Consider the following 27,448-nt stretch of genomic DNA (forward strand, 5'->3'; position numbering starts at 1 on the left):
AGTAAACTTTGCTTACTTTAGATTAAATTTTTTTTTTTTTGCTATTTGTACTTGGAATACAACCAAAATACTCAGTAAGAAAAGCATTTGTGGGGTTTGAATAAATGAATTAAGTATTTAAACACCGGTGACGCTTTAAAAAGGGGAGGAGACTGAAAGAAACTCTGGGTTTACCAATGAAAACCTGCCCCTGACCAGGTTAGGTTACCATGGTAAGAAACGGGCTTGAATTACCCTGCTTTTTCGGGGTTTGACATACCTCCCATTCTGAAACAGAAAACCCAGTTTCCCTTATTTCAGGGTTAACATACTCAGAGTTTTCACTTAACCTCCTTTCTGAAACGGGCCCCAGGACACATTAAGGGTATGTTTACAGGACAACGAAATGGAAACATTTTTCCGCATACGGATGACAACATTGTCAAAACGATCCCCATTCACACGGAGCTGCAAAAATTATTAAAAACGCTGTATTAATCATGCAAGGCCAGTAGTTGGCGATGTCACTTTTTAAAGAAACACCACACGCATAATACGCTTGCGCATGACATCACCGTTTTCACAAATTCACGTTCTTCTAGTGTACACGGCGACTATAAAAGGTAAAGTTTTCAAAAACTTGCACTGTGAAACCAGTTTTCAAACGTCGTTGCTGTGTAAATGAGCGGTCAAAACGCATACGTTTTCGGTTTTAAATTTAAAATGGTGTAAACGGCCCCTAAATAGATAAATTGAGGTTAATACAATTCAAGTTCTTTTTAACTTTCTATTCATCAGAGAATCCTGAAACAAACTATCACTTTTTTCACAAAAATATGAAGCAGCACTATTTTCAACATTGATAAATGTTTCTTGATCACCAAATCATCATATTAGAACGATTTCTGAAGGATCATGTGACACTGAAGACTGGAGTAATGATGATGAAAATTCAGCTGTGTCATCACAGGAATAAACTACATATTAAAATATATTAAAACAGAAGAGTTAAGTTAAACTGTAATACTATTACTGTTTTTATTGTATTTGACCAAATTTCAAAATGACCATTTCTCCAGCTTGGCTGATGCCGATAATCTCAAAGTGGCCTGATATTGATCAATTAATCAGTCTATCACCAATTTGCTCTAACATTCACTTAAGCATTAACATTCTTTGAAAATACAATTTCCCACCATTTACTCTCATTCAGGCAGTATGAAACAAATGATAGTGAAAACTAGTGAAGAAGCCACACCTTGTCACAACAAATAGGGAAATCTGTGCCTTGTACTCATCTTTATTCTTTACCAAAGCATAAGGCCTCTCAAAGAGGGCAGCAAGACCAGTCTGTATCGTAGTGGAGGTGTTTGATATCCCCCAAAATCACTGGGCATTTAGGTACACCTCAAGCACAATTTTATGACCTGGGCCACATCTGGTATCATTACACCAAACGTAAATAACAGCTGTAAATTTTCCACATGGAGGCAGTGAGGTGCTCAAACACCAAGGTGACAAAATCCAATCTATATAAGAAAACATCATAATCAGCTTTTCATTTTGAAACAAGATTAGGTTGGATCTGCTCCCTTGTAAAAAATTATATAATCTCAATCAAAATTGGTTGTTCTGAACCAAACATCACTAATTCAAAAACAATATAATTGCAGTTCCCATCCCAAAGCACAAGGGTCTATAATGATGACTTCTTTTCTTTTTTTCAGATCAAGGATAAATGTAGTAAAACCTCTGAAACTGCCACCACAATCAGATTATCCAAATCCAAACAGAATCATGTAAGATAGAAGCATGTATGAAAACACTTTTTGTATTATTGTGCCAAGTTGTTACGTAAGAACTGCAAACAGGCTACAATTAGTCTAATGAATTCTACTTGCCAGATTTTAACAACTATTAAAAGCAATCTTGTGTTGTCATTCCTGTAGTTTTACAACAAAAAAAAATCAACTACATTTAGTCATTGCAAACATCCCTTTCCTTAGGGGTCAAACCACTAATGGGTAATTATTTTAAATAGGCAATCTTTAATAAATCCACCACAGCCATTTTATCAGGCCGTTCACACAGAACACGTTTTTCTATTCTACTTTTGCCACGGTTTTTCAACGCAAACACGCGCTAGACAGACATCATCTCGCGCATGACAACATTCTAAAAATACGGTGCTCAAGTTAAAATAAGTTAAACCTTTTTTTAATATATAAATCTCTTGACCTTTCGCTTTTTTCGTTTCACCGACTTGCATCTTGTGTTTTTACCAGCAAAAACACATTTTGTGTGACCCGGCCCTTACACGTTCCAGCCCTCCACATGTCGGATTATACGGGTTAGAGATTACATTTCATGAGGCTGTTATAATTCCTACATGTTTTTCCCTCACAGAGCAGGATTTGCCAAAGTGCATTTAGGAGCAAATGATGAGCAATTGTAAACCGACTACTGAACCATTCATGAGGATTGAAACTAGTACAATTAACATTAATCGTACAGTTATTAGAAATAAAGCCATGAATACATCACAATGCAAAAAAATATAAATGGTCCTAAAAAACACTTTAAAATGCAGTATTTTTTCCTTTTGATTTTGAGATTCTCATACACTTAAACCGAACTCCTAGAAACCTCTACATCATAACGAAAAACGCTAGAACTGAAACAAAGCAGTCTTAGAAAAACAAAAACCCACTTTATTTAGACAGTGTTCAGGTCTCAGTATCAATGTGCCGGGTAAAAATTAAAAGAGAAAGCTACAAACTTCCAAGAACAGCGATAACTGAGTCTACACAAACTTTATTTTCTTAAAAATACATTACCATAAAATAAAAAGCAATAAAAGATATATATGGGGATCGGGATGTGTTTTCCTGTGATATACAGCCTGGAATTTTTTGGAAGAGGAAATGCGTGTATCAGCGCGCGTGTGTGTGTGTGTGTGTGTGTGTGTGTGTGTGTGTGTGTAGTGTAGCGGGGCGGGCCATGTTGAAGTGAGGGCTTGGTTCACCTGAGGAGGAGGAGGACGACAGCCTCCACACAGCAGTAATGCAGCAGTCACATGGGCGCACACACAATGAAAAAAAGAGAGAACAGCCAAAACAGAAAGAGAGAAGGAGAGAAGAGAGGTAGTAAAGTGAGAGAGGTAGAGCGAGGCAGGGCAGCTACTCTGTCAGCACCTAAGGGAGGAGCACAAAAGGCCAGCTACACCTAAGATAAGCAAAGTTCCTCCATCACTTCAGTGTGATACCATATACACCTCCATTAGCATTCTCAGAGAGAACAAAAACGGAGGTTTTCGTATGTGTGTGTGTGTGTGTCTGTCTGTCTGTGTTTCTACATCTGCACAGTATTTGAAGCAAAAAAGGTTAATGCATGTGTGGGTACATCTCTAAAAACAGCAGTTTGGTGTGCTCTCGTTCGACGATACAGTACTCGGGGCACATTTTGGACAGTGGAGCACTCGGTCGGTGTGAGTTACGCAGTTACACAGCGTGACTGACCAAGCAGAGCACCATAAAGCAAGTCTGCTTTACACACTGTGCACAGATTAAATACAATTTCACCGGCGAGGTAGATTATCAACTAGATGATGATGTAAATACTAAAAGGAAGCTCAAGGAAGCCACCGGAAACCCTGCTGAAATGGATACTGTACCACAAACGCGTAAGGCAGTGGAAAGGTTCTCTGCGCGCCACAGGCTCCGAATCTATGGAGGAGACGGCTCGTAGCTACAGTGTGATTTCGATCTTGGAGCATTTAGCTTACGTGGATTAGCACAATATACACATATGATTCTATCGGTCACATTATAGGGAGAAGCCGGACGCCAGCAGCGATGTTCCTCAAACGTAGGAGCCTGCAGCACGCTTTCTAACACAAACACAGAGGAGAGAAAGAACAGAAGCCAGTGCTATTACTAGCCAAGAGATGCTGGAACGACAGCACCCTTGACTTTGTGCCCTGAGCGTGTGAATGTTTACAGGTGAGGTGGCGAGTGCTCAGCTCCATCGGGGAAAAAGAGAGGATTTAGAGATGACCCACCCATCAGCAAGGCAAAACTACAGAGGGCGACAACAGCAGGTCTGCAGGTATCCCGGATTAATCTGAGTTGAATGCGCATGTGTATCTGCGTGTAGATGTGTACATGTGTGCGGGGACAGGGACGGGAATATTTAGTTTTCAGCAGCACGAGGAGGGGGCGCAGATGCAGGAGTTCCCACTGGGCCAGGGGGCATCCCATCAGGCTGTGCGGTTGGAGGAGGAGGACCTGGGTCTATAAAGGAGAAAATTATGCAGTTTCAAAAACACAGCCCAGGATAAATGTGCCATACAGAGGAACAAGAGGACTGGAGCTAGTGACAGAACGGATACTCACACATGCCGTTGGGTGGTCCAGGGTGTCGAGGTCCCATCATGGGCGGCATGCCACCTTGTGGGGGTCCAACAGGGGGTGGTCCAGGCATCATTCGGCCTGGCATAGGCTGACTTGGCATGGGCTGGCCTGGTCCAACCATTGGTCCTGTATGAAGCAACAAAAGACACTTAAAGAGACGTATTGATGTGCTACAAAACTGCTTTGAGAATAATTAGGGCTGTGAGATTAATTTAATTTTAGTTAATCGAGATAAAGCTATTATTGTGCTGCACCTTCAGCAGTGTGCTTATGCCCCTTATTAAAAGCCCAAATTTAACACCCAAATCAGTCAAACATGTTATGTGATTGCCGTGAAATGTTGTGTACTGGGCATTAAGCTGCAAAAAAGAATTTGCGTTGTGCACATGTTTAAGACAGATTTGGCATTGAGAATTGTGAAATTTCACTGATATCTAAAATTGTATGTTACGCAGCCATATGTCCTGCTAAATACTACATTACTACACCATAAATCAGAGGATGAGGCTAAGTTCTGACCTGTAGGAGTGGCATGGTGGGGACCAATGGTATGGTGCATGGGGGGATATCCAGGGCCGGGGTGTCCGGGATGCCCTGGGTGTCCAGGGTGCATGCCTGGAGGTGGGCCGTGTGTAGGAGGTCCATGATGTCCTCCAGCGTTCTGCTGTGCGGCTGCCTGCTGCTCCATCTGCTGACGAGCCTTCATCTCGGCATACTTCAACTGCTCCATGTGGAATGCCTGTCGCTCTGTCAAGAGCTGCTGCCTCTGGAGCTCCAGCTAAAAAGAGAATAACTCCTGTAAAATCAACTCCTAGCTTGATGGCACATGAGGGAAAGTTTAAATTGTGTACGTGTGAGTAAACCCTCAGAAATCAATTTCGATTTGTTTTTCAGATCCAATCATTAGAACGGAATGCCTGCACTTATTTCGCAAGCACTCTAATCGGATCTATTTGTTTGAGTGATGTAGCCAACATCTGGTATATCTAAACCTGGTTGTTTTATATAAATGTGAGCATAATGCCAAATAAAAGAATAGAAAGCTACTGGTGTAGAACAGTTCCAGGAGGGCCACAGTCCTGTAGAGTGTAGTTCCAACCCTGCTTCAACACACATACCTGTAGTTTTCAAATGAGCCTGAAGAACTTAATTAGCTGGATCAGGTGCGTTTAATTAGGGTTGAAGCTAAACTCTTCAGGGCTGTGGCCCTCCCAGAACCGAGCTTGCATAGGCAAACATTACCAACATGATTTTTAACTAAAGTCAGAGGTATATTCAGTGAATTTATGAACGCTGTAAGTACCGCTGGGCTATATAAAGACATCCTTCATACACTATTTACAGCAGCTAAATTGGGTTACTATCTTCAGCTACATTTGCTTAAGCATTTTGCAGAGCTCTTCAAGTCTCTTGTGTAGAGTGCCTCTGGTGTGCAGACAAAAGATTACAGGACAAAAAAAGAACAATGCACAGCACAATTCAGAGGATGCGTTAACTATGCAAATTAGTAGTTGTAAATATATTTCCAAGAATGCCCTTTTCTTACACAAAAGACAAAACTATCAAAATAATGTGTAAACGGGAGTGTAAATCACAGCCTCAGTACAACTAATTAAAAATCTGCAACACTGCTTCACATGAGGGAAGAAAGTTACAAATGTACTGACTATATTTAGCAGAGGATTAAATTACAACAAAGCGTCAGTCATCATTTAATGGTGGAGATAGACAGACGGAAAAAAAATGCTATTTCAAACATAATATATAGTTTAATACAGTGAATTTTAAGGAGAATTGGGGGAGATAGGTCACTTAATTGTCAATTTTTTTATTAATATTTCGGATTTTGGAGTGACATGTTCATGACAGCCAGATTTACCCAAATAGTCAGCAATACTTACGGCTTCCTTCTCTCGGTCCATGATGGTCTCAAGCTCCTCAAAGTGTCGGAGTTTGATCTCCAGCTTCTTCATCTGAGTTTCTACCAGCAGGGCCACAAGAGATTTGATCTTCCTCTCTTCCACTGCAGCCAGGTGCTGAGACACAGAAAAACCAAGTAAGAGAATGCACAAAATCAAGTTGACCACCAACACTTTGATTGGAAACAGCTGCACAAAGCACACAGTTTGTGTTGGTGCCAACAGAGGAAGTTAAAAATTTATAAACATTAACATCTCTGGGATGCATTACCTTTGCCTTGGTGGCGGCAGAAGCCAGGGCAGCAGCAGCAGCAGTGGCGATGTTGCCCTCTCCGATATCCAACTCAAGCTTTTTCTTTCCTTCCTCCTGCTCCTCCTCGCCCTCCTTCCCTTCTTCTGTGGTCTCCATGTCCTCCTCTTTCTCTTTCTCTGAAACATAAAAATGTACAGGGTCATTAGTCCAACAGGCCTAACAGCTGAGAATGAAACAGACTATATAATTAGATATTTTATAGTTTATTTCCATGACAATTGCAGGAAAATAATTAAATTCCCAAATACTTTATTTTTCAAATTGCTTTGTTAATATATTTCCAGGAAACCAGGGTCTAAAAAGACATTTAAATATTGTCTGGCTAACACCAGACCAAGCTCAATCATATTTTTTTTTAAAGAGCGAAATGTAAAAGCACCTATTTAAGGGAGTTTGTCATTGTAGCTACTGTTTTGTTGTTGTGTTCTTCATTAAGAATAATAGGCTAATGAACCCAAAATTCAAGCAACCCGTCCCCAAATTGTCAAACCGAAAGCAAACTGCGCACGGCTGCATTCGTTCACAAGCACTGCAATGTGCCGGTGAGGGAAAATTCTCTCACTGTCACATCCCTAACGGGTAAAAAGGCTAATACATTTTGATTCTATTATTCTATTTTCCACAATGTCAAACCAACGCAGCTTAACCCAAAATGCAAGCTCAGGCATGCACTTCTTCCATATAAGCTTGTGCAACTTTGTGCGCTCTAGACAGAGTGCGTTCAAACTTGTAATTTGGTTCGTTTGGTCCGGACCAAAAAACAAAAACAAAACATAGTCCTGGTCCGCTTAGCGTTCACACAGACATTTTTAACAGCAAACCTAAAGTTACAGAACCAAAGGCATAGGAATACGGTCACAACCTGATTGGTCGGCTTTTATGACGTATATTTCACGACGGAGCTTCTTTACCGAACATTCAAAACAATGCTGTGTGCTGGATTAAACGCCATCATTTTATGCGTGTACATAGTTTTATTTTTACCAGCTGAGAACTCACGAAGAGCTCATAAAATGTTCAAAACATTCAAAGCAGAAACAGGATTTCCTCCGTTGTTTGCAGAAACGAAGATCTGCATATATTGATGAGGCACTTTACTTCCTCGTTGCTCCACGTTTGCCCTCTACTCATTTTGGATACACCGATCTTTCACCGTCGTCAAATCAGCTGACTTGTATCGTCGCATCTTGTGACTGCACGTCCTGTCTTTGGTTTGTTAACATGTCTTTGGTTTGTTAACATGTCTTTGGTCCGTGTTGTGTTCATATATCAATCGAACTGTACCAGAGTTTGTTTGGAAGCGGACAGAGAGCAATCTTTTTAGCGGTCTCAGTCCACTTGTTTGGTGTGCACCAGGGTTCGGATAGCAGCGTTCACATATGTTCAAATGAACCGCCCTAACCGAGCAATCGCACCTGGGTTCATTTTAATCGAACCAAACATGACAAGTGTGAATGCACCCAGAGAATACTTTTGCAGGGAACACTAAGTAGAAGCAAATATATTTATTATTAAGTATAACGAGGTTGGGTTCCTATTCAACTGCCCATCCTATGAAAAACTGCTAGGCTATAAAATAATAGTTAAAAAAAAAGGGGGAAAAAAGGATTTTATAGTGCAAACATTTGCAGGCACGAATGAGAACCGTGTCGAGGGGGATGCCATGTGCGCGAGGAAAGATGACAAACAGCTTGTGAACAAATGTCACTTGATTTTGCATTTACCTCACAATGTTTAAAGTTTGTTAGTTTGTAAAAATAAAATAAAAAATAAAAAAACACTAGAGAAGCTTATTTACTGTTAATTATACATGCATGTTTGAATAAATTTGCCATGAAGACAAGTATTTATGAAGACTCCCTTATGTGTAATAGAGTTGCGCACAAACATTTCAGTTTTTATTTGAGTGTAATTACTATATCTGAAAATAAATAGCAGTTGAATTTAATAGCTCTGTTGTTCATTCTAACCTCTAATATTATAGTAAAGTACCAAGTTAGAGGGTTCCCTGTATAGTTTGCAGCATTATTTGGGAGAGATTTTTTTCCCTTAAGAAAATCCAACTATCTGTATCATCAGATATTCTGAATAGTCAGGAAATTTAGTATCGGTGCATCTCTAGTACTATAACATCTGCATAAATAACATGTTAAGTCTTCCATTGAAAGGGGTGTTGTTGCAACTGCACTCAATCTTCCATCGCATGCACAAGCATCACAGCTCAATTTAAAAGGCATGAAGTAGGCTTGTCTCAGATTTCAGGCAAGCCCATGAGCATTCGGTGCCGCTGTGGCAGTCAGTGTCTGTACCTGCTGTCTTGGATTCTACTCCCTCACTCTCTTCCTCTTCCTGTGGCTCAGATTTCTCTGTGGTCTCATTCTTTTCCTTCTCTGCCTCTGTAGGCTTTTCTGCAGACTCGCTGGGCTTCTCCGCTTCATCCTTCGCCTCTGCCTGCAACAGATGAGACAGGAAATGGCGAGACATGAGTCAGACAGCATGAGACTGGTGAAATGCAAATGAAGTACAGGTACAGACGACCGTATAGAACGCAAACTTGGAAGAACTATATGGAGAGACAGACTATAAAAAGGGTGCATTGTGAGGAATCTAAATAGTGCAGTAAATGATTATCCCTTCTGATATGAATCCAATCAACCAGTAAACATGACACTGTAGTAGACATCTGAATACTGGTGGCAGAGCTAAATCTGACCTTATCAGGCTGCTGGGAGTCAGAGTCTGTGTCCATCTTCTCAGTTTCTATAGGTTCTGTGAGTAAAGGAAAACAAACATTGCTTAAAACATCAAATGCCAGATGGAGGAGTGCAATGGACAAAAAAAAGGAACATAAAGACAAAGAAATATAACCTAAAAAGTACTTCAGATGAAGTAAAACACTATTTTCTGTTCAAACTGATATGACCTTTTTAATGTGGCCCATATCAGCCTACAAAGAGTTCACAATTGATACATTTTTATTTTATAAATGCAGACATTAGAAAGTTAATGCACATTTACTTTGTTTTTGATCCAAATATTAGATCAACAGGCATTTATTTGATCAAATACAGTAAAACAGTTTTAGACATTATAAAAATGTAATTATTCCTATGATGGCATAACTGAATTTTCAGCATCATTACTCCAGTCTTCAGTGTCACGTGATCCTTCAGAAATCATTCTAATATGCTGATTTGTTGATCAAGAAACATTTCTTATTGTCAATGTTGAAAACCGTTGTACTGCCCAATATTTTTGTGGAAATTACGATAGATTTTTTCAAGATTTTTTGATGAATAGGAAGTTCAAAAGAACAGCATTTCTTTAAAATCCAAATGTAACAATATAAGAGTTATCTCTGTCACTTTGCACCAATGCATTCAATGCATGTGAATGGTCATAGCGATTTCTTTGTCGAACCCACACATTCCATAATCCAAACTAAAGAGCCTGACAGCACACAGAAGACAAGTAAAAGAAACTGGGTGAAAAAAAATGACCTTATGAGGTATTCGATCATCACAGCTGAAAAATGTTATGGCACATATGACGTTGGAGCCTTTAATAAGGTACGTGTGGCAAAGCCTGCAGTGGCAAACCATGTAGCATTAGGTCACTCCACTGACCCAGTTTCAACCCCTCCCATGTCTGTGCCCCATCTGCCAGCGCTGCATTAAAGCCATCGGCTACCATTGTATGCAGTCGCACATGCAGCCTCCAGTACTGTTATGACGCGCACAGTAAATGTGCTCTCGTACTGCTTCTTAAATTTTCAGAAAGGAGTGCATCTTTTTTTTTTTTTTCCTCAACTCAAATCATGTCTAAATGATCATGACCAATCTACGCACAGCTGATCAGGGTCACTGGGTTTGACAGGACTTGGTTTGTTCATAAGTACTGATTTAATGCCACCTGGTGGAAGGAGCTACAACTACACTGGCACAATTAGGTAAGATTGAAAGCCTGCCTATCAGAGCTTCCCGAATCCTACTAGAGGTGGGCAATATGACCAACATTTTATTTCACAAAATGAAAAATGTAAATACATCATAATATAGTTAGTTATTTTCGTTATTTAAAAACAAAAAAAACAAAGCAGCAAACAATGTCCTGAACCAGGGGTGCCCAATCCTGGAGATCTACCTTCCTGCAAAGTTCAGATCCAGCCCTGATGCAAACACACCTGTCTGTAATTATCAAGCGCTCCAGAGGATCTCAATTAGCAGGTTCAGTGATGTTCTTTGAGCTGAACTTTGCAGGAAAGGGAGCACCCCTGTCCTAAACAAATAGATTTTTTTTTAATAAAAATACAGCAAAGATAATTTTTTTTAGGTTTTTCAAGTACAGTAGGTTTATTTAACACGTTTTATGAAATTCCACAGAAATGTAAAAAAACAGCAAAACCTTTAAAAGTATGAATAAATTCTTATTGATTGACAGAAGTTATTTCATCATGAACAGTGAGTGATTTCCTGTGACTTTAAAACTTAAAAATGAAGATTTCCTGATAATTTACCATCTTTTACTTTTTTTTTTTAGGAAAACATTCCAGGATTTTTCTCCATATAAATGGACTTCAATGGCAACCAACGGGTTGAAGGTCCAAATCAATGCAGTTTCAAAGGGCATCGAGGGGCTTCAGAGGCTCTGCAAGATCCCAGCTGAGGAATAGGGTCTTATCTAGCAAACCGATTGGTCATTTTCAAATAAAAATGTATATACTTTTTAAACTAAATAGCTCATCTTGCGCTGCGGCGCGATACGGATTACGTTATCTAGTGTGACCTTTCCGACGTGATGCAGGCAGTAGTAGCAAAAAGCCACGAGAGAGAACTGAATTTGGGATCACATGCTGTCTGAAAGAGGCGGTTTTCAGTGCACGCACTTCAGGTGTCAATGTATTTCACGGCTTACTGCACTTAACTCTTTTTTACATCATGCACGCCTTTCTCTCTCATTCATGAATTTTTTCAATCAATCTAAAGTGACAATTTGAACATACTGTGCTCTGCGGACACATTTACATACCGCAATAAAAACAATATTGCAAAAATATTGTTACCCCACCCAAACCTAATTTCCTACCTGTTTTCTCTGGCTCCTCAGGGGCTGTGCCAGCAATGCCACTGCTCTCCAGGCCGAACGCAGGGTCCACTTTTCCTGTGCTGCGTGCGGCCTCCTGCACTTTCTTCACATGAGCCTCCACCAGCTCCGTGGGAACCTCCTCACGCACACGGGAGAACTCCTCTACAAATGCAATGGTCAGAAATACAATCTTAAAATACAAGCATTGACAAAGGCCGTTTCTATCCACCTATTTTTATGCCATCTTTGGGATATCATTAAAAATTCTAGATGAAAACACCAAGCAGCTCATGAAAAAAACAACTTATGAGCTCAATTGAGCCGATTTTTATGTGATAAGACTACATGCGCATAAACTATAAATGGAAACATTTACTCAATAAATCCCTCTACATGTAACAACAAAAAAAACTTTGCCTAAACAGATCATGTGATCAGAAAAATGGGACTTTGATATGGCATAACCAGACTATCCAGCAGACCAATTTGCACAGCATCTCAAATGTTGGTTTGGTCTTTCTAAAATTCCTGAGCCAATGTCTGTCATCAGAATGGTAGGGTAGAATTACCACCTAGACATGTCTCTCACGATTGCGTTCCCAAACACCAGGCATCTGCCTCTGAACGCAAGATAACATAACAGCGTTTATGGCATTTAATCTGCGTGCTCAGAGTAATTTATGCCTACAAGTAAGAGCCACAGTGCCTTCCCCAATTGCAGCCCCAATATATTTTTTTTTTATATTTTACGCACATTTCCCAGGTTTTCCGATTCAGTTCTCTTGAACACATGGGATGGAGATCCATTTTCTCACACAAGTTAAATTGGCCACAGTGGATGAAAACATCACAAAATATACTACGAACTCAATCTTGCCCCTCAGAAACATATCTATTAAATGCTCCATATGGGTCAAAACTTGACATACCCAGAGCAGCTTTGGCAGCAGCTGCCGCCACACGTGGGTCGACCACAGAGGCAAGGAACGCAACTGTGCTCATGACAGGATTTCCTGATTGGCTGAAGGGGATCGGCTGGTAAGCCAGAGGGCCTAGCGAGGCTTCAGAGCTCTCCAGGTATTGATCTTCTATAGGTAGCCGCAGGAAGTGCAAGATGCACTCATCTTGTGTACGGCTTCCTACATGCTCCGAAACCTTATTCCAGTCATCCTTATACATCTCCAGAGCCTGGAATAATCAGTTTAAATAATGTTATTAACAAGAAAATGTTTAAGAAAGGAGAATATTGAGAGGTTTATGGTGCCCATGATTTGGTTTAGACTATTCAAAATCTCACCTCCAACAGAAGCAACGTTTCTTGCTCAGTCCAGTCTCTGCCACCTGCAGCCCCTTTACCCTGCAAGGCAAAAGAGTAAAATGGATCACATCAAGAAACTATGAAGTAAAAGAAAGTATTAGGCAGCAGGCACAGGGATTGTGACTTGCCTTGGGATTCTTCTTTGAGTAAATATCTGTACGGAGGCCAAAGTTTTGCAGGTCACTTGGCTTGTCTTTGCCCTTTTCTGGGAAGTTCAGCATCTGTTGAGCAGGGGGAACCTGAAAAGAATAGCAGACACTTTATTGCAACTATCTCACAAGAAAGCTTGTGCCTTCTGGGAATTAATAGGAAAGTCGCCCCAGTCTGACCTGTGGGGGGCGGTGGTGCAGCGGCACCAAACCAGAGGGAGTATCAGCTAGAACGTTGAAATGTGGGGTTGGTGGAGGGCCCATTGGGAGGGGTCTGCTCTCAGCATCAACCTGGTAGTTCACCAGCCCCCACTGCTCCAAGAAGGCATGCACTCTGAGAGAAATAATAGATAAATATACAACAGGCCTGTGTAGTTACACAAATTTGATTCAATTCACAAGCTAGTGATTCGATATCTCATTCAATATCAATTCTTCTGGATATAATCAGGTACAGTACGTCAATATTTCTAAAAATATTAATAAAATAATCTACTGTAAATTATAGGGAACCCAGTTGGTACATTGATATTAAAAAAGGTAAAACAAATACAAAACATTCAAATAACATTTAATTAAACAAATTACATTTTTAATAATATATAACATTTTTACTCCAGATAGCTTTTTGAAGTATAAACCGTGGCTATAATATAATGGTTTTCATTACAGATTGATTAAAATAAACAAAACTCAGGATTTAATGTGTTACGCATCAACTGAAAGCAGCACAGACAAAAAGATTATAAGGATTTAAGAACGGATATTGATTAAAATCGATATAATAAAATAAATTAACCCAATTAATTTTATGCAAGGCGTTCTCTGCATAATATAAAGATGGTACACAGAGAGAATAAATGAGAATTCTGACCTCATGACCGCACACACATCTCCAGTGAGGTTCCTCCTGCAGGAGGTGGAGGTCAGGTACTCCTGAGGATTCAGCCGGTATGTGTCAATCATGAAGTTACGATAAGCCAGATATCTAAGGAAGAGGTAATAAACGGAGCATGACAGTCGGAAGAGTAAAACATGCATGCATCGCAGAAGAACCACAGAAAAACATGGGAGCTTGAGGTAACAATGTAAGATATTAATGTGAATTAAAAGGCTTGTGTGCATGACAAATTGACTGGTAGGAACTTACATCTCTGGAGTCTTAGATTTGTTTTTGCCATTGAAGAACTCTGGCAGGGCACGTCTCTCAATTTCATGTATACTAGGAAAAAGAACAAAAAAATATGTGAATATGCAAAGACATTCACAACTCATTTAACATCCAAAATGTGGAGAACGTGGAGGGGGATTTTTCAGGATTCCAAGGATTGAATTTTGAATTTAAGCTAATTAAATGTATGAACTGTTTAAATTAAAATATATTCAGTCCTTGAAACTGACACTCCCAGCTTAATAAACGTTTGAAAACAAGCAGCATCATAATTACAGCAAATCATACTGGAGGAAATATCATTGCTTATATGAAGGGTCTTTGAATATTGTTTTGGACAATGCAGGGTCTTCAAGTAAAAAAAGGTTGAGAACCATTGCTCTATAACAATTTCAACACATTTCTCCAGACAACATTTCAGCACATGGAAGGAGGAATTCAATACCTGTTGTAGTCAAACCAGGCAGCATAGCTGGGGATAATGATGTGATGTGTTTGCTCAGTCACGTTGTCCTCAGAGTCGATCAGACGATTGATCTCGGTTTTGCTCTGTTCATCATCCTCCTGTCAATTACAGTTTGTAAACACTCTCAGAACAATTTGGCTCACTATAAATGGCTTGGCACTTAAGTCATATATTGAGTCTATATATATAAAAAAAGAAGAATTTATAGGTTAAAAAAAAGGGTTGTTGTCCCCAAATGCTGTGCATCTGATATAATAATAGAGAGACGATGGACTATATCTGGATTAAAGTATGAAGAGAACCTACCTTGCCACCAGACGCTACCGAATCATCTTCATGGTCATCTAAGACAGCAAACAAAATGAACGTGACCATTTGCATTTCCTTTGACAATGTATATTTAAGCAGCAATCACATTTATTCCTGCAACAAATCAGAAGCAAAATACTCACCCAAATCTGCAACAGTTCCACCCTTCACTGGTGTGTTCTCGCTGTCCTTTTTCTGATTGACTGCAGACAGAAAAGCAGAGGACATCAAGCAGAGCAGATGAAGAATCAAACAATTCCAATACAATACAATTTAAAAGCTTTCAGTGTAAAGTAGGACAATGAAAGTAGGGCTGCAGCATGTAATATCCAGAGTGTCTATTTTAGCCATGCAATGAATTGCCATGTATCCAGAGGGCTTTTAAAATAGTTGCATTGAAACATGACAAAAAAAGGGTAGTTCAGCAAATTATGTCAAGTAAATGCTCATCAACCAGACGCCTTTCTAAAATGACTAAGCATACTACTGATATTAGGGAAAGGTCACCTCAGGTAACCTGGGGTTAAGATCAAGAGTACAATGGTGGTAGTTCTTCAATTGCCTCTTGCACAGTTCAAGAAATAAACACCACCGGTTCAGATAAGTTTATTATTAATAAAGAAGAATGACCATTTTTTGGCAATGTAACTTCCTCCATTCCTGGCACAGGGGAGGGATCTTCCAGGTCCTTTGTGAGGTCTTCATCCTGCTCGTCATCATTTTGATGTCCACGGCGCCTCCACTGTGCTCCAGGATTCCTGTTTTTTTATGTAAATGAATGAATGAGACTATGCTACACTTAAAGTGATCATGACTAAATATAGTTTGTACTTGCATAATCTAAACTTTGAGACAAATGGATGCAGTAAACTGCTCAAATGGGACAGTAAAGACTTTTACATTGTTACAAAATTTCTATATCGAAGAAATGCTGTTCTTCTGAAGTTTCTATTTAAATTTTTTTGTTTTTAAATACATAATTTCCACAAAAATAGTAAGCAGCACAACTGGTTTCAATGATGATAAAGTTTTTTTGAGGACCAAATCAGCAAATTACAATGATTTCTGGAGGATCATGTGACACTGAAGATTGATTCAGCTTTACCTTCACAGGAATAAATTAAATTTTGAAATGTATTCAAATATAAACTTATTTTAAATTGTAATAATTTCACAATGTAAGTTTTACTGCATATTCGATCAAATAAATGCAGCCTTAATACGAGACATCATTCAGAAACATAAAAAAAATCTTACCAACCCCAAACTTTTGAAAGAGAGTAATAAACGGCATAGTAATACATTTATTACTTTAGCAGATAATTACCCTTTCTTGCCCTTTTTGCGAGACTCCGCAGGGGTGCTGGGTGGGGATGGAGAGCGTCTCCTCTTCTTGCCGCCAACCAGGGACTTGCGGTCCTTACGATCGGGTGTACGGGAAGACTGATCAGAACCATGGAGGTGTGAAGGATGAGAGAAAGAGCGAGAGAATGAGAGAATGGAACGGTCTTACACACAAAGGGGAGGGGGTTGCTGAGGGGATATTTGGGTGGGTGGGCAGGTGAGGTACGTGAGGGTGAGGCAGCGAGGAAAAGCTTTAGAGGATGATTGACAGACAGTGACAGAACAAACCCTGCAAAGACCTCAAAGGTCTGGCTTAGCACACAACACAAATCTAAATGTGTACCATATCTATTTCTTTAGCACTTTAGCACATGTCTAAGGGTCTCTTACCACTTCTTCCCCTGGAAAGATCCGCTGGCGGAAACTCACAGGCTTCTTGTTCTCATCCACTTCGTAATCTTCCTCATTCATCCACTCGTTGAAAGCATCTGTGTCGATGACCCATTTAGCATGCACCTGAGGGAATCACAGAGCTTACTGAGAAAAAGCCGGAAAATTTAATCTGACTGTATAGCTTACAATATGAGCAGGCTTCATAGTGTAAGGCTTTTGAAACTGTGAATTTGGAACTTATAACACTGTGTGTGTGTGTCTACACCGGACGCGACACGTCACGCCGCAACAGCTCGAAGCGGTCTACACTGGATGCGACAAAGCGACTGTTGCAAAGCATTTGTCCTTCATGTCAGTACGTCATAAACAGAACGAGGCATCAGTTTACAGTCTGGGATTTGTTGCGTCGCGCCACATCAAGTGTAGACAACATCACTAATTATAATGGGTTATGTTGTCTTTCGTCACATCGGATTGTACAGCTTGCATCCGGTGTAGACATGGTGTAACGGTCTTACCCTCCATGGTTTCTCAGAACTTGGCGGATCCTCAACATCTCCATCCACATCACTTGTTGATACCCATGTGTCATAACTGCAGATTGAAACAAACAAAAAGTTATAAGATGACTTGAAATGTAAATATCTCCTTTTCTGTTTGAGCAATATTAGTCCACAACATGATCATTTATATTTTGGGCTCAAAGGATAGTTCACCCCTAAATGAAAATTCTCTCCATTCATTTACCCTCACACCATCCCCAATGTTTTACGATCCAAACAATCCATCTCTGTGAGTCCATATAATGCCACTGAATGAACCAAAACCGTAGATGGACGTAAGAAAAATACTAATATTTCAAATATTTTCAAAACTTAACTTTAAACCACCGCTTCTGGTCTACTGTTGACGAGCGTTCTTGAGGGGGACTTTGTGACGTGTGAATTTCACGTGAGAATAAGGCTGGGCGATAAAACGATAACGATATGTATCGCGATAGATGCATCGATATCAATAAAAAATGCATTCAATAAAACGTTCAATCTTTTTTTTTTTTTTCGTTGGAAGAAGCAAGTTGGTTTCATGAACAAAGGCACGAGTGACACTGGTAACCTAGCGACGTAGGGAGTGACACGCTAACAGCCAATCATGTAACAGTATCATGTTTTGTTGCGTCATATCGTGGTCTCGTGCTGGATTCTTCAGTAACAGAACCAGCGTGAAGTGAGTGCCGCAGCAAGCGAGGAAATTGTTGATAAATCAGGAAAACAAGTCAGCTCGCCAGTAAGGCAGTTTTTGGGGATTTTATAAGTCTGACCGTTGACAAACCAAGGTCATCTGCACAATTTGCAAAACCGTCGTCCCCATCAGAAACTTGTTTTACCGAGTAGTATGAAGCTGCAGACTCGGAGCCTGCTGCATCTACAGTCCCGCACCCAGAGTCCCGCATTCTCAGGCCCCTCGTTTTTCGAGACAGCGCCTTCTATCAAATTGGATCGTGTAAACAATGCAATTGCAATGTGAAGGATTTAGGCCGAAACGTGAGTATCAATTTTATTTAACACATTTATTTTTTAATCAAACCACTTTATAGCTCATCGACACCAACATGAATAGCTCATTTAATATTTGTAAAGATAGTTTTTTCCCGAAAATACTTTTTATAGCTTAGCAGACTTTTTGTAGACAAGCCATTGTAAAATCCGATTAAAATTAAGGTAGACCAATTAAATACATTGAGTGTGAGTGTATTAATATCAAAGAACGTCATCATTCATTATTTAATCAGATTTACAGTTTGACCTTTTTTTTTATTACCTTTTATCTTAAAACTATAAATTGAATTAATTAATGTCAAATGGAGTAATTTTTTACTTTATATAATTTATGTAGCCTACTTAAATGAGTAGCCTATACTTATAAAACTTACATATTAAAATTAATCCATGTTAATTAAACTGTGATATGAAGTTGTTGATATGAAGGTTCCTGCAAATGGTGAAATAACTGTATCTGAATATATAAATATGTGAAATTATATATATATATATATATATATATATATATATATATACACACACATATATATAATGAATATAAATATAAATGTATATAATATGAATATGAAATTATGTATATAAAATAACACTTTGTTTGCCCCACAGGATGTTCTCAATGGGAAACCAAAGTGGTTTCCTCCAAAGCCACGTGTGCCAGTCTACAAGGACAATAAGCAACAGCAGACATTCGTTCTGAACCCCTCAAAGCTCTGCTGGTTAAGTCTAAAACTCAACTGAACTTCACAGATGAAGTGGAGTTAATTTGTAGTTTTCTTTTCCTGAGGTGGGCCCAAACATGTTTGTCAATTGGATTGTTTCTATTATTGCCATATATGCAATGTTTTATATGTTAATTAATTAATTAATTAATTTATATGGACAGGCCATCATTCATGGCCTATGTGAGATGCAGGCATTGTCCTGGCAGGAGGCTGAGGAGGTGTTCCTCAGTGGCCTTACTTATAACCCTAGATATGCTTGTAATTTGCATTTGCAAAAAATATATAATTTATTATTACACAATATTTTTGACAATGGCAATTATTTTAGTGAAGTCGAGGAATTTGACAGAGCGATTGCCAAACGAATGAAAAAACAGTCACCTACCAGAAAGTAAAGTTATTATTTTACCTTATGCAATTGAAGATGAAAAGTAAAGTCACTAACAAAATTCTCTCTTACTTTTTTCTTTTCTTTGTCCTTTTTACAGCAACATGATGTTTAGGTGATCGTTAAATAAAGTACAGAATTGTTTATTATTGGTGTTTTGTCTATTCTTATTTGAGTTTTGAGCTTTGCATTGCATTCAAAATATCAAAAAAAAAACGTTTGTAATGGCATGGTATATGTTAATTAGACCATTAGGTTGAACTGAAAGAAACATTGGAATTTGAAAAACATTGAGGCAATATAATAATCACACAATATTAATATTGATAATAAGATAGTTCAATCTGTAATTGTATCTCTTCCATCAGTAATTTTCTTTCGATTAGGCTAGCCTACCACCCACACTCAAAAAATAACTACTGGGTAATTTGTTATTCAGAGAACACAGTGTGTTTTTTGGAACATGCACTGAGCAGGGAACGCAAATGTTATTTTGTTATTATTTTGTGTTTATTTATGTGAAAAACTTTAAAAGAAGCGAGACCGTTATATTGCATCCGGAGTCCGAGAATGCGGGACTCTGTGTGAAGGTGTTATACGATCTTCCAAACAGCAGGAGGCGCTGTCTCGAAAAACGAGGGGCCTGAGAATGCGGGACTCTGGGTGCGGGACTGTAGATGCAGCAGGCTCCGAGTCTGCAGCTTCATAATGTTGGTTTTACCACCTTAAATGTCCTTACACACTGGACACGCGAATAATACGCGCAATGGTTTTATTTTTTGATCAGCTGTTGGTGTAATGAGAGCTTCCACACTGAACGCGAATGTGCTGCGGCGAAAAAACGACGTTTATTTTTTTCGTTTCTATGTCGATTTTTTTTAACACTCGCAGCGATAGAAAAGGCTTAAACCAATCACATACAAGGAAACAAAGGTGACGAAATGTCCAGTTGATGTCACTAGCCATTCAATCAACATTAACCTTTGCCAGGTATCACATTTCTCACGAGATTACAGCTGTAGTTGTGTTTACAGCTGTACAGATGCAGCTGTGTTTGCCCACTATAGGCTACAGATTACGATATTATAATCAATACGTTGATTTTTTTCTAACCTAATTGTGTCCGCGACTATAGAAAGTGAATGTGTTTCCGTCAGTACGATTGTGGCACTTAAATGTTTACATTGTGACTCAACTGGAAGCATAGCTGGAAACAGCTGCTCCGGATCGATTGGTTCCTGAAGTGTGTGTGTGTCCCGTCAGATGCGGTGCTACTGTCTCTGGAGGAGCTCCTCAAATTGTCCCTCGGACATTTGAAAGTAAGTGCGGAACCGGCCGAGATAAAGTTTTAGCTCCTGTACAAGATTAGCATACTCTCCTTCAGACTCTCTGTTCTTTAGACTGGGTGCTCCCAAAACCTTCTTTTCAGTCTTTTAAAGAAAATGAAAAGCTCGTCTCCACTGAATGAGGAAGTGTCCGTGTTTTCTCAGCTTTCGGCGCGAATGTTTTGGAATGTTGGAGCTCTGAAACGTTGCAAACTTGCGTTGCGGCTGATGTGAATGGTTTTGACGCGAACTATTCGCACACGAAATATTCGCTTTTTCTGCTTCGCTTTTTCGTTACGTGTCCGGTGTGAAAGGGCCTTAAGCCTTGTTTATACTTTCGTCTGGCTCCGCAACGCACGCCTCCGCTGACAGCGTGCGCGCCTCGTTCGTTTGGGGAGGAGTTTATACACGACACGCTCGCTCACCGTTGTGATATTCTTTGAAACGACATGGGCTGAAACCGAAATCACCCCCTAAACCCTCATAGTATTTGCCTTGCACACACCTATCTTTTCGCTTCATTCAGTGGCGTTATATGGACTCAAAGAGATGGAATATTTGCCTAAAAAAAAAAAAAATTTCGTTTATCTGAAAAAAGAATGTCACATACATCACGGATGGCATGAGGGTGAGAAAATGAGAATATACATTTTTGGCTGATCCATCCCCTGATCACTATAATTTGCAGTCCTACTAACCTGTCAGGGTAATTGCCCCAGTGAACCAGCACCTGCTTGTCTTTGCGCATGACGGGACGCAGCCATTCCTCTGAAAAGCAGAATTCACAAGGTAATCTCATGAAACACCAATTATAGTGTCAAATTAAACAAAATGATTGAAGAAGGATGTGAATAAAACCAGGTTGAATACCATTTTTAAAAAATTTAAACACCAACCTTCTTCCAGCTGGGCTGGGGAGGGGTAAATGATATGAGTGGCCTTTGACTTATCTTCAGTGATGGTTCCCTAGATGTGCAAGTAAAACAAAACAGATCAGAGAAGTGCAGAACAAACAATGGAATTTAAAAAATGACCTAATTGATCTTTTTTTTTTACCTGATGTCTCTTAATGATGTCTTTGAGCTTATTGGCTTGTTTTTGCTCCACGTCAGACACAATGTACACAATTGGTCGGGTCAAAGAGTTGTTCTGCAGGCAAGAATGAGAACCACGATTGTAACCACATATTCAGGATTGGGAAGAACAAAAATAACAAAAATCACACAAAGAAGTACATTTTCATTGAGCGCAATTAGCCTATATATTTAGACACACAGACAAGGATATCTACCTGAACAAGAGTCTTCTCAATAGTCATGAACATCTCCACATTTCTATCCATTCTGGATGGGTTCTGCAGATCAAACCTCCTCCTGAAGAAATACAGGCACATTAATATTAAACATATTAGCATTATCTTGTTAGCATTACACTGAGAATCACATACTGTGATTCATTATCCCCACCCTGTTGTTCACCTTTTCTGAGGTTCTACTTACCAGCCCTGCTCGCTTTTGAACTTGTATGCAGAACCCAGAATATGGCAAAGGGCTCCTCCAGGTTTGAAGTCCAGAAAGATCTTTGCCTAGAATGACAGAAACAAAATTCAACAGCAATACAATTAGTTTGCCCTTTCTGCAGAATTGGACCATAAAATGTGGCATTGCACGTTAACCGTGTCTCGCGTCAAATAATGGATGGTATAGAAGAAGTATACAGAGCCCCTAAAAGAGACATGGTGGTGGATCCCCCCCCCCCCCCCCCCAAATCTTTAGCATTCCCCCAAGAATCTTTGCGTTCCCTCGCAAAGATAGATGTCCCGCGGGCTATTTCAAACAGCTCAGTACGTTAACAATGGAGCGGTTAAAGTTATTTTGAACTTGGACTTAAGTAGGCTAGGCTATAATACAGTCAGTACTTATTTCAATGTGTTCGGTGAGCTAAACGTTGTTAAAACACAATGTCTCTTTAACGTAGACAACAAGCTGCAACCTAATTTTCCTCAAAACGAGCCTTATAATATAAATTGTTCTAAATGAGAAGGCGGCTGAGAAACAAGTCCGAAGGGACTGTCTGCAAAGTGCAAAACCCGAAAAGCGTTAGCCTACTACAAGTCATTAACTTCATTGTTACACACTGTGTCTCCAAATTCAGTTTACACATCAATGGTCACTTAGTTTGATAAAAACACTTAGTTTGATAAAATTTGCTTTTGCATAATTGTTAGGATTTTTTTTATTATGTAAAATATTCAGCTTACTTCACTGAAATGCACTGTAGCCTACTGTCACCAAATTCAGTTCACACATCACACTCTCCTGCTGGTTATACTGCAACGCTTAGTTTGGCAAGTAATAGCACAAAAATAATAAAAGTAATAGCACATAGCTATAGGCCTATTCTTTACACAAATTATGTTGGTACCCAGTTAAAATACAGTGGTTGAAACCATAGCTTTTGTATGATAATTGCTTACTGATTTTGACTGTATACTGTATTACACTGTATACTGTATTAGTATATTGTAGTAGGAGAGCATTGATGTGTAAACTGAATTTGGAGACACAATGTGTAACATTGTTATTGCCCATTTTTTAGTAACGCTTTTCGGATTTTACACTTTGCAGACGGTCCCTTTGTACTGGTCTCATATTAGGCTCGTTTTGAGGAAAATTAGGTTGCAGCTCGTACGTTAAAGAGGTGTCATTTGTGTTTTATCAACGTTTTTAGCTCAAGTTATTGATCCGGGAAGTTCAAATCTGTGAATACATTGCCAACTTTACTGAACTACGAACTAAGCACTGACTGTATTTATTTATTTATACTTTATTTATTAAGCCCAAATTCAAAATAAAACTCTAACCGCTTAATTGTTAACATACGCTGTTTGAAACACTGACAGCGGGACATTATTAGCAAATATCGCGAGGGAACGCAAAGTTTCTCGGGGGAACGCAAAAAAAATTCCTCCCATCCTAAATTTTTTCCATCACCACGTCCCTTTAGGGGCTCCGTAGAAGTGTGATCAAGACCATTTTAAAAGAAATTGTTCAAGCAAAAATGAAAATACTTTCATCAATTACTGTCCCTCATGTTGTTCCAAACTCACAAGACAAGATGATGATATTAACCTTGATGAAACCTGAGAGATTTCGGTCTCTCAACTGAAAGTCCATTCCAACAAAATTGAGGTTTCAAAAGGTTCATAAAGATCCTAAAATAAATCTTTTGAATATGAATTGAGCGATTTAATCCAAGTCTTCTGAAGAGACTTTACAGATTTAATTTTATTCATATGTAAACATTGATCAACACAATATGGTCAACGGCAGCTCAATCAGACTTGACTGATGCATGATAAACCTCACTGGTTTTCGTGGAAGCTCAAACAGGCTTGTGTGACATGCAAAAACAAACCTCATTGGTTCTTGTGCTTCAAGTGATAATATTTCAGCTTCTTTTTACCATATTTAATGTGCTCTATGTACAGCTCTGGAAAAAATGAAGAGACCACTTAACATAGATTTCTCAATGTTAAGTGGTCTCTTAATTTTTTCCAGAGCTGTATGTGCTTTGATCACAGTTTATATGTGAATAAAAGCCGAAATTAAATCCGTTCATCAGATTGTTTTATATACCTATTCAGAATACTTTGATTTAATCGCACGATTAATATGGCTTACGTTTGTTTACATTTTAAGAACTATGATGAATGGACTGTCAATGCAGAGACAGAAATCGCTCCGATTTCACAAAGAATATCTTAATTTGTAGGGATGTAACGATACACGTATTCGTACCGAACCGTTTCTGTACAGGGCTTTCGGTTCGGTGCGCATGTGTACCGAACGGTTCTGAATGTAATCTTTAACAGTTAACAGTCGGCTTGTTTTAAGTGCGGAACACACTTCAATCCGAGTTCCCACACGAACATATTAACTATTCCAGTAGACTACTTAAATTAAGTATTCAAGTAGTCCATTTTATCACAAAATTCAAACGATAAATGCCATTTTGACACTCTTTAATGTGACGACTGATCACTGTATAGGCGCGTCAATTCAAGGGGCCGCGGCATGCAACATGAATTAATATCTTACGGTATGTTGAGGATAACACTTACTGAAACATATCATATGTCATCTAATCGCTCAGTGTTTCAATCGCGGAAGACGTCAAACAGCTTGTAAACAATGTCACGCAGCATCATTTACCTCAGAAGTCATTCAGTGTCCACAGTGCTGTCTTGATTATTTAATGCTATGTTTAGATAAATCTGTCATGACAATGACAGACACTAAGATTATATTTCAACAACGAATTGGAGAAAAAACATAATTTTATAATTAGATTTAGGAGTTAATGCAAAAACTGCCTTATGTGAAGTTTACATGTTTGCACACAATGTGTTGTTTGAGTGTTGATTATCCTATAACTGAACATGAATATCAGCTGAATATAGGCTCATAGTTTGGGCTCTGTTGTTAACCTTTAATATTATAGTAATAATGTGCAAGTAAGGGCTCCCTATATAGTTTACAGCATTATCTTTAAGAAACTTTTAGTTATAATTTAATTCATTTAAGGACAGACAATTTTTTCTAATAAAAAAATAAATAAACAGCCATTTTTTAAAACTGCTGTACCGAACCGTCAGTTTTGTGTACCGTTACACCCCTATTAATTTGTGTTATGAAGATTAACAAAGTGTCTTATAGACTTGAAACATGAACAACATTAAGTGTAAATGGTGCAAATCCAGACTCACGGGTAGTTTGGTAAGGGCAGGATTGCTGACCCTACGTCCAAATGCATCCTCCTGAAACTGTAGCAACTGCACCACCAGCGCAGCCAAAGTTTTGCTTGTAGGAGAGTCGGTTTGGACATACTGCAGAAAAAAAGGACAAAATAAATACCAGCAATTCAATTGGAAACATCCAAGTATTCAACAGTCATGTTGCTTTATTTTATAAACATACAAGGACAAAAACTATTTAGATCTTAAGCAATCATACAAATATGTAACCATGGATGGACCACAAAACCAGTCATAAGTCGCAGGGGTATATTTGTGGCAATAGCCAACAATACATTGTATGGGTCAAAATTATCGCCAAAAATCTTTAGGATATTAAGTAAAGATCATGTTCCATGAAGATACTTAGTAAATTTACTACCGTAAATATATCAGATTTATTAGTAGCAATATGCATTGCTATGGACTTAATTTGGACAACTTTAAAGGCGATTTTCTCAATATTTAGATTTGATTGCACCCTCGGATTCCAGATTTTCAAATAGTTGTATCTCGGCCAAATATTATCCTTACAAACCATACATCTATAGAAAGCTTCATTCAGCTTTCAGATGATATTTATATCTCAATTTAAAAAAAAAGACCCTTCTGACTGGTCTTGTGGTCCAGGGTCACATATCTGAGAAAACAATTCTAAACAAGCAAAATATATAAACTTCAGCCACAAACTGGCATTACACAACACTATTGCTGGACAATAAAGAGATTGAAGTGAATCATATATGCAAAGGATAACAATTAGTTGATTTAAATAGCACACTAACAAAATGTCATGGTTTAAAGAGACGCAGTACGTTACCATTACTAATGCCATGGTATTCTTGACATAACAGAGTACCATGCAAATGACATAATTAATAACAATGGTAATTTAGTACCATATGTAGGCAACTAATCTTACACCATAGTACCAACAATACTTCTAATTAATCAACATTGAAGAGTCAGTAAACAAACTTCAACATAAACAGCCGAGGGTCCGTGATGCGGACTAAATGTCCTCTGACTTTTAAGATGTTGACCAGTGGATCTTACTGCAGAGCGTGTCCCCAAAATGTTGAAAACTAAGACAGTATTTTACCAGATTTTAAAACAGAGCCATCCTTATAGCAGATCGCGCATCCCAGTCTCCAACGTTAGCACGCGAGCTAACTCAACAGTCCACAACACTGCCGTTTAAAACTACACAAGAACAATACTCGCTGACTACAAATCCAGCCCGGAACCTAAACAACATCTGCACCACCACTCTGTTTCGACCTATTCGAATAACCGACTATAATAGCGAATAAACTATATCAAGCGCGCGTGCCGCTTCTGTAGCTATTGTGTGATGCGCGCGCGCCCCCATTCAACGGGCGCCTCATGAGCCGCAGACCTTCTTATAATGTTTCCCGATCCAGAGCCGAACTGTCTCCAACTGAGACACCGTTTCCGAGCTCTCCCAATATTTGGAAGACGGCCCTCCGTCTTTTTTCCGTCCGATTGAAGAACCGGCTCCCGCTTGGCCGGCCGATGGTCCTCCGGAGCCCGTTCCGCCCGCTGCAGTCGCCGCTGTCGCCATTGTTTCTTTATTAGCGATAGAGGCTAGTCTGTGGAAACTGTTTTAAAACAACACTGCGCCTGCGCAACGGCCGACGCTGGAGTAGTTGCTTGCTTGGGGGAAATCTCGCGAGACCTCATGAGTGTAACAAGCTAGACGAGATGTAAGAACAAAAACATATTTCTTTGGCATATCAGAGGATATACAATTATAAGACTACATTCTATTTTGTTCTCC

At 39.1% G+C, this 27,448-nt stretch overlaps 1 protein-coding gene across 2 annotated transcripts; it reads right to left on the reverse strand.

The window, feature by feature from the left end:
* Window positions 1-2,589: 2,589 nt before the first annotated feature.
* Window positions 2,590-27,289, reverse strand: smarcc1a (SWI/SNF related BAF chromatin remodeling complex subunit C1a). Of its 2 annotated transcripts, none has more exons than XM_079837838.1 (28): window positions 27,047-27,289; window positions 25,621-25,740; window positions 22,352-22,437; window positions 22,144-22,225; window positions 21,909-22,001; window positions 21,749-21,818; window positions 21,551-21,620; window positions 17,377-17,452; window positions 16,856-16,981; window positions 16,449-16,564; window positions 15,752-15,879; window positions 15,265-15,324; window positions 15,119-15,156; window positions 14,792-14,910; window positions 14,326-14,397; window positions 14,050-14,163; window positions 13,356-13,509; window positions 13,155-13,265; window positions 13,006-13,065; window positions 12,638-12,896; window positions 11,709-11,870; window positions 9,337-9,392; window positions 8,933-9,074; window positions 6,582-6,739; window positions 6,293-6,427; window positions 4,911-5,169; window positions 4,374-4,517; window positions 2,590-4,271 (listed from the first exon to the last, which is right to left on the reverse strand). In XM_079837838.1, exons 1-28 carry the CDS (start codon window positions 27,230-27,232, stop codon window positions 4,171-4,173), a joined length of 3,297 nt encoding a protein of 1,098 aa, XP_079693964.1. In that variant the 5' UTR covers window positions 27,233-27,289; the 3' UTR covers window positions 2,590-4,170. The 2 variants fall into 2 exon arrangements, with proteins under 2 accessions (XP_079693964.1, XP_079693965.1); XM_079837839.1 differs by having other exon boundaries at window positions 2,672-4,271; window positions 16,449-16,540; window positions 27,047-27,235.
* Between the last annotated feature and the right edge of the window lie 159 nt (window positions 27,290-27,448).

Source organism: Gobio gobio, assembly GCF_949357685.1.
Source record: "Gobio gobio genome assembly, chromosome: 15".
Lineage (NCBI taxonomy): Eukaryota > Metazoa > Chordata > Actinopteri > Cypriniformes > Gobionidae > Gobio > Gobio gobio.

Bases quoted from the DNA above. Each gene is read 5' to 3' on its own strand.
- smarcc1a (XM_079837838.1), bottom strand. From the start codon at position 27,232: ATGGCGACAGCGGCGACTGCAGCGGGCGGAACGGGCTCCGGAGGACCA. The intron at 15,880-16,448 runs GTAATTATCTGC...ATAAAAAAACAG, and splicing joins CGCAAAAAGGGCAAGAAAGG to GAATCCTGGAGCACAGTGGA. The intron at 14,164-14,325 runs GTAAGTTCCTAC...CCTCTTCCTTAG, and splicing joins AAATCTAAGACTCCAGAGAT to ATATCTGGCTTATCGTAACT.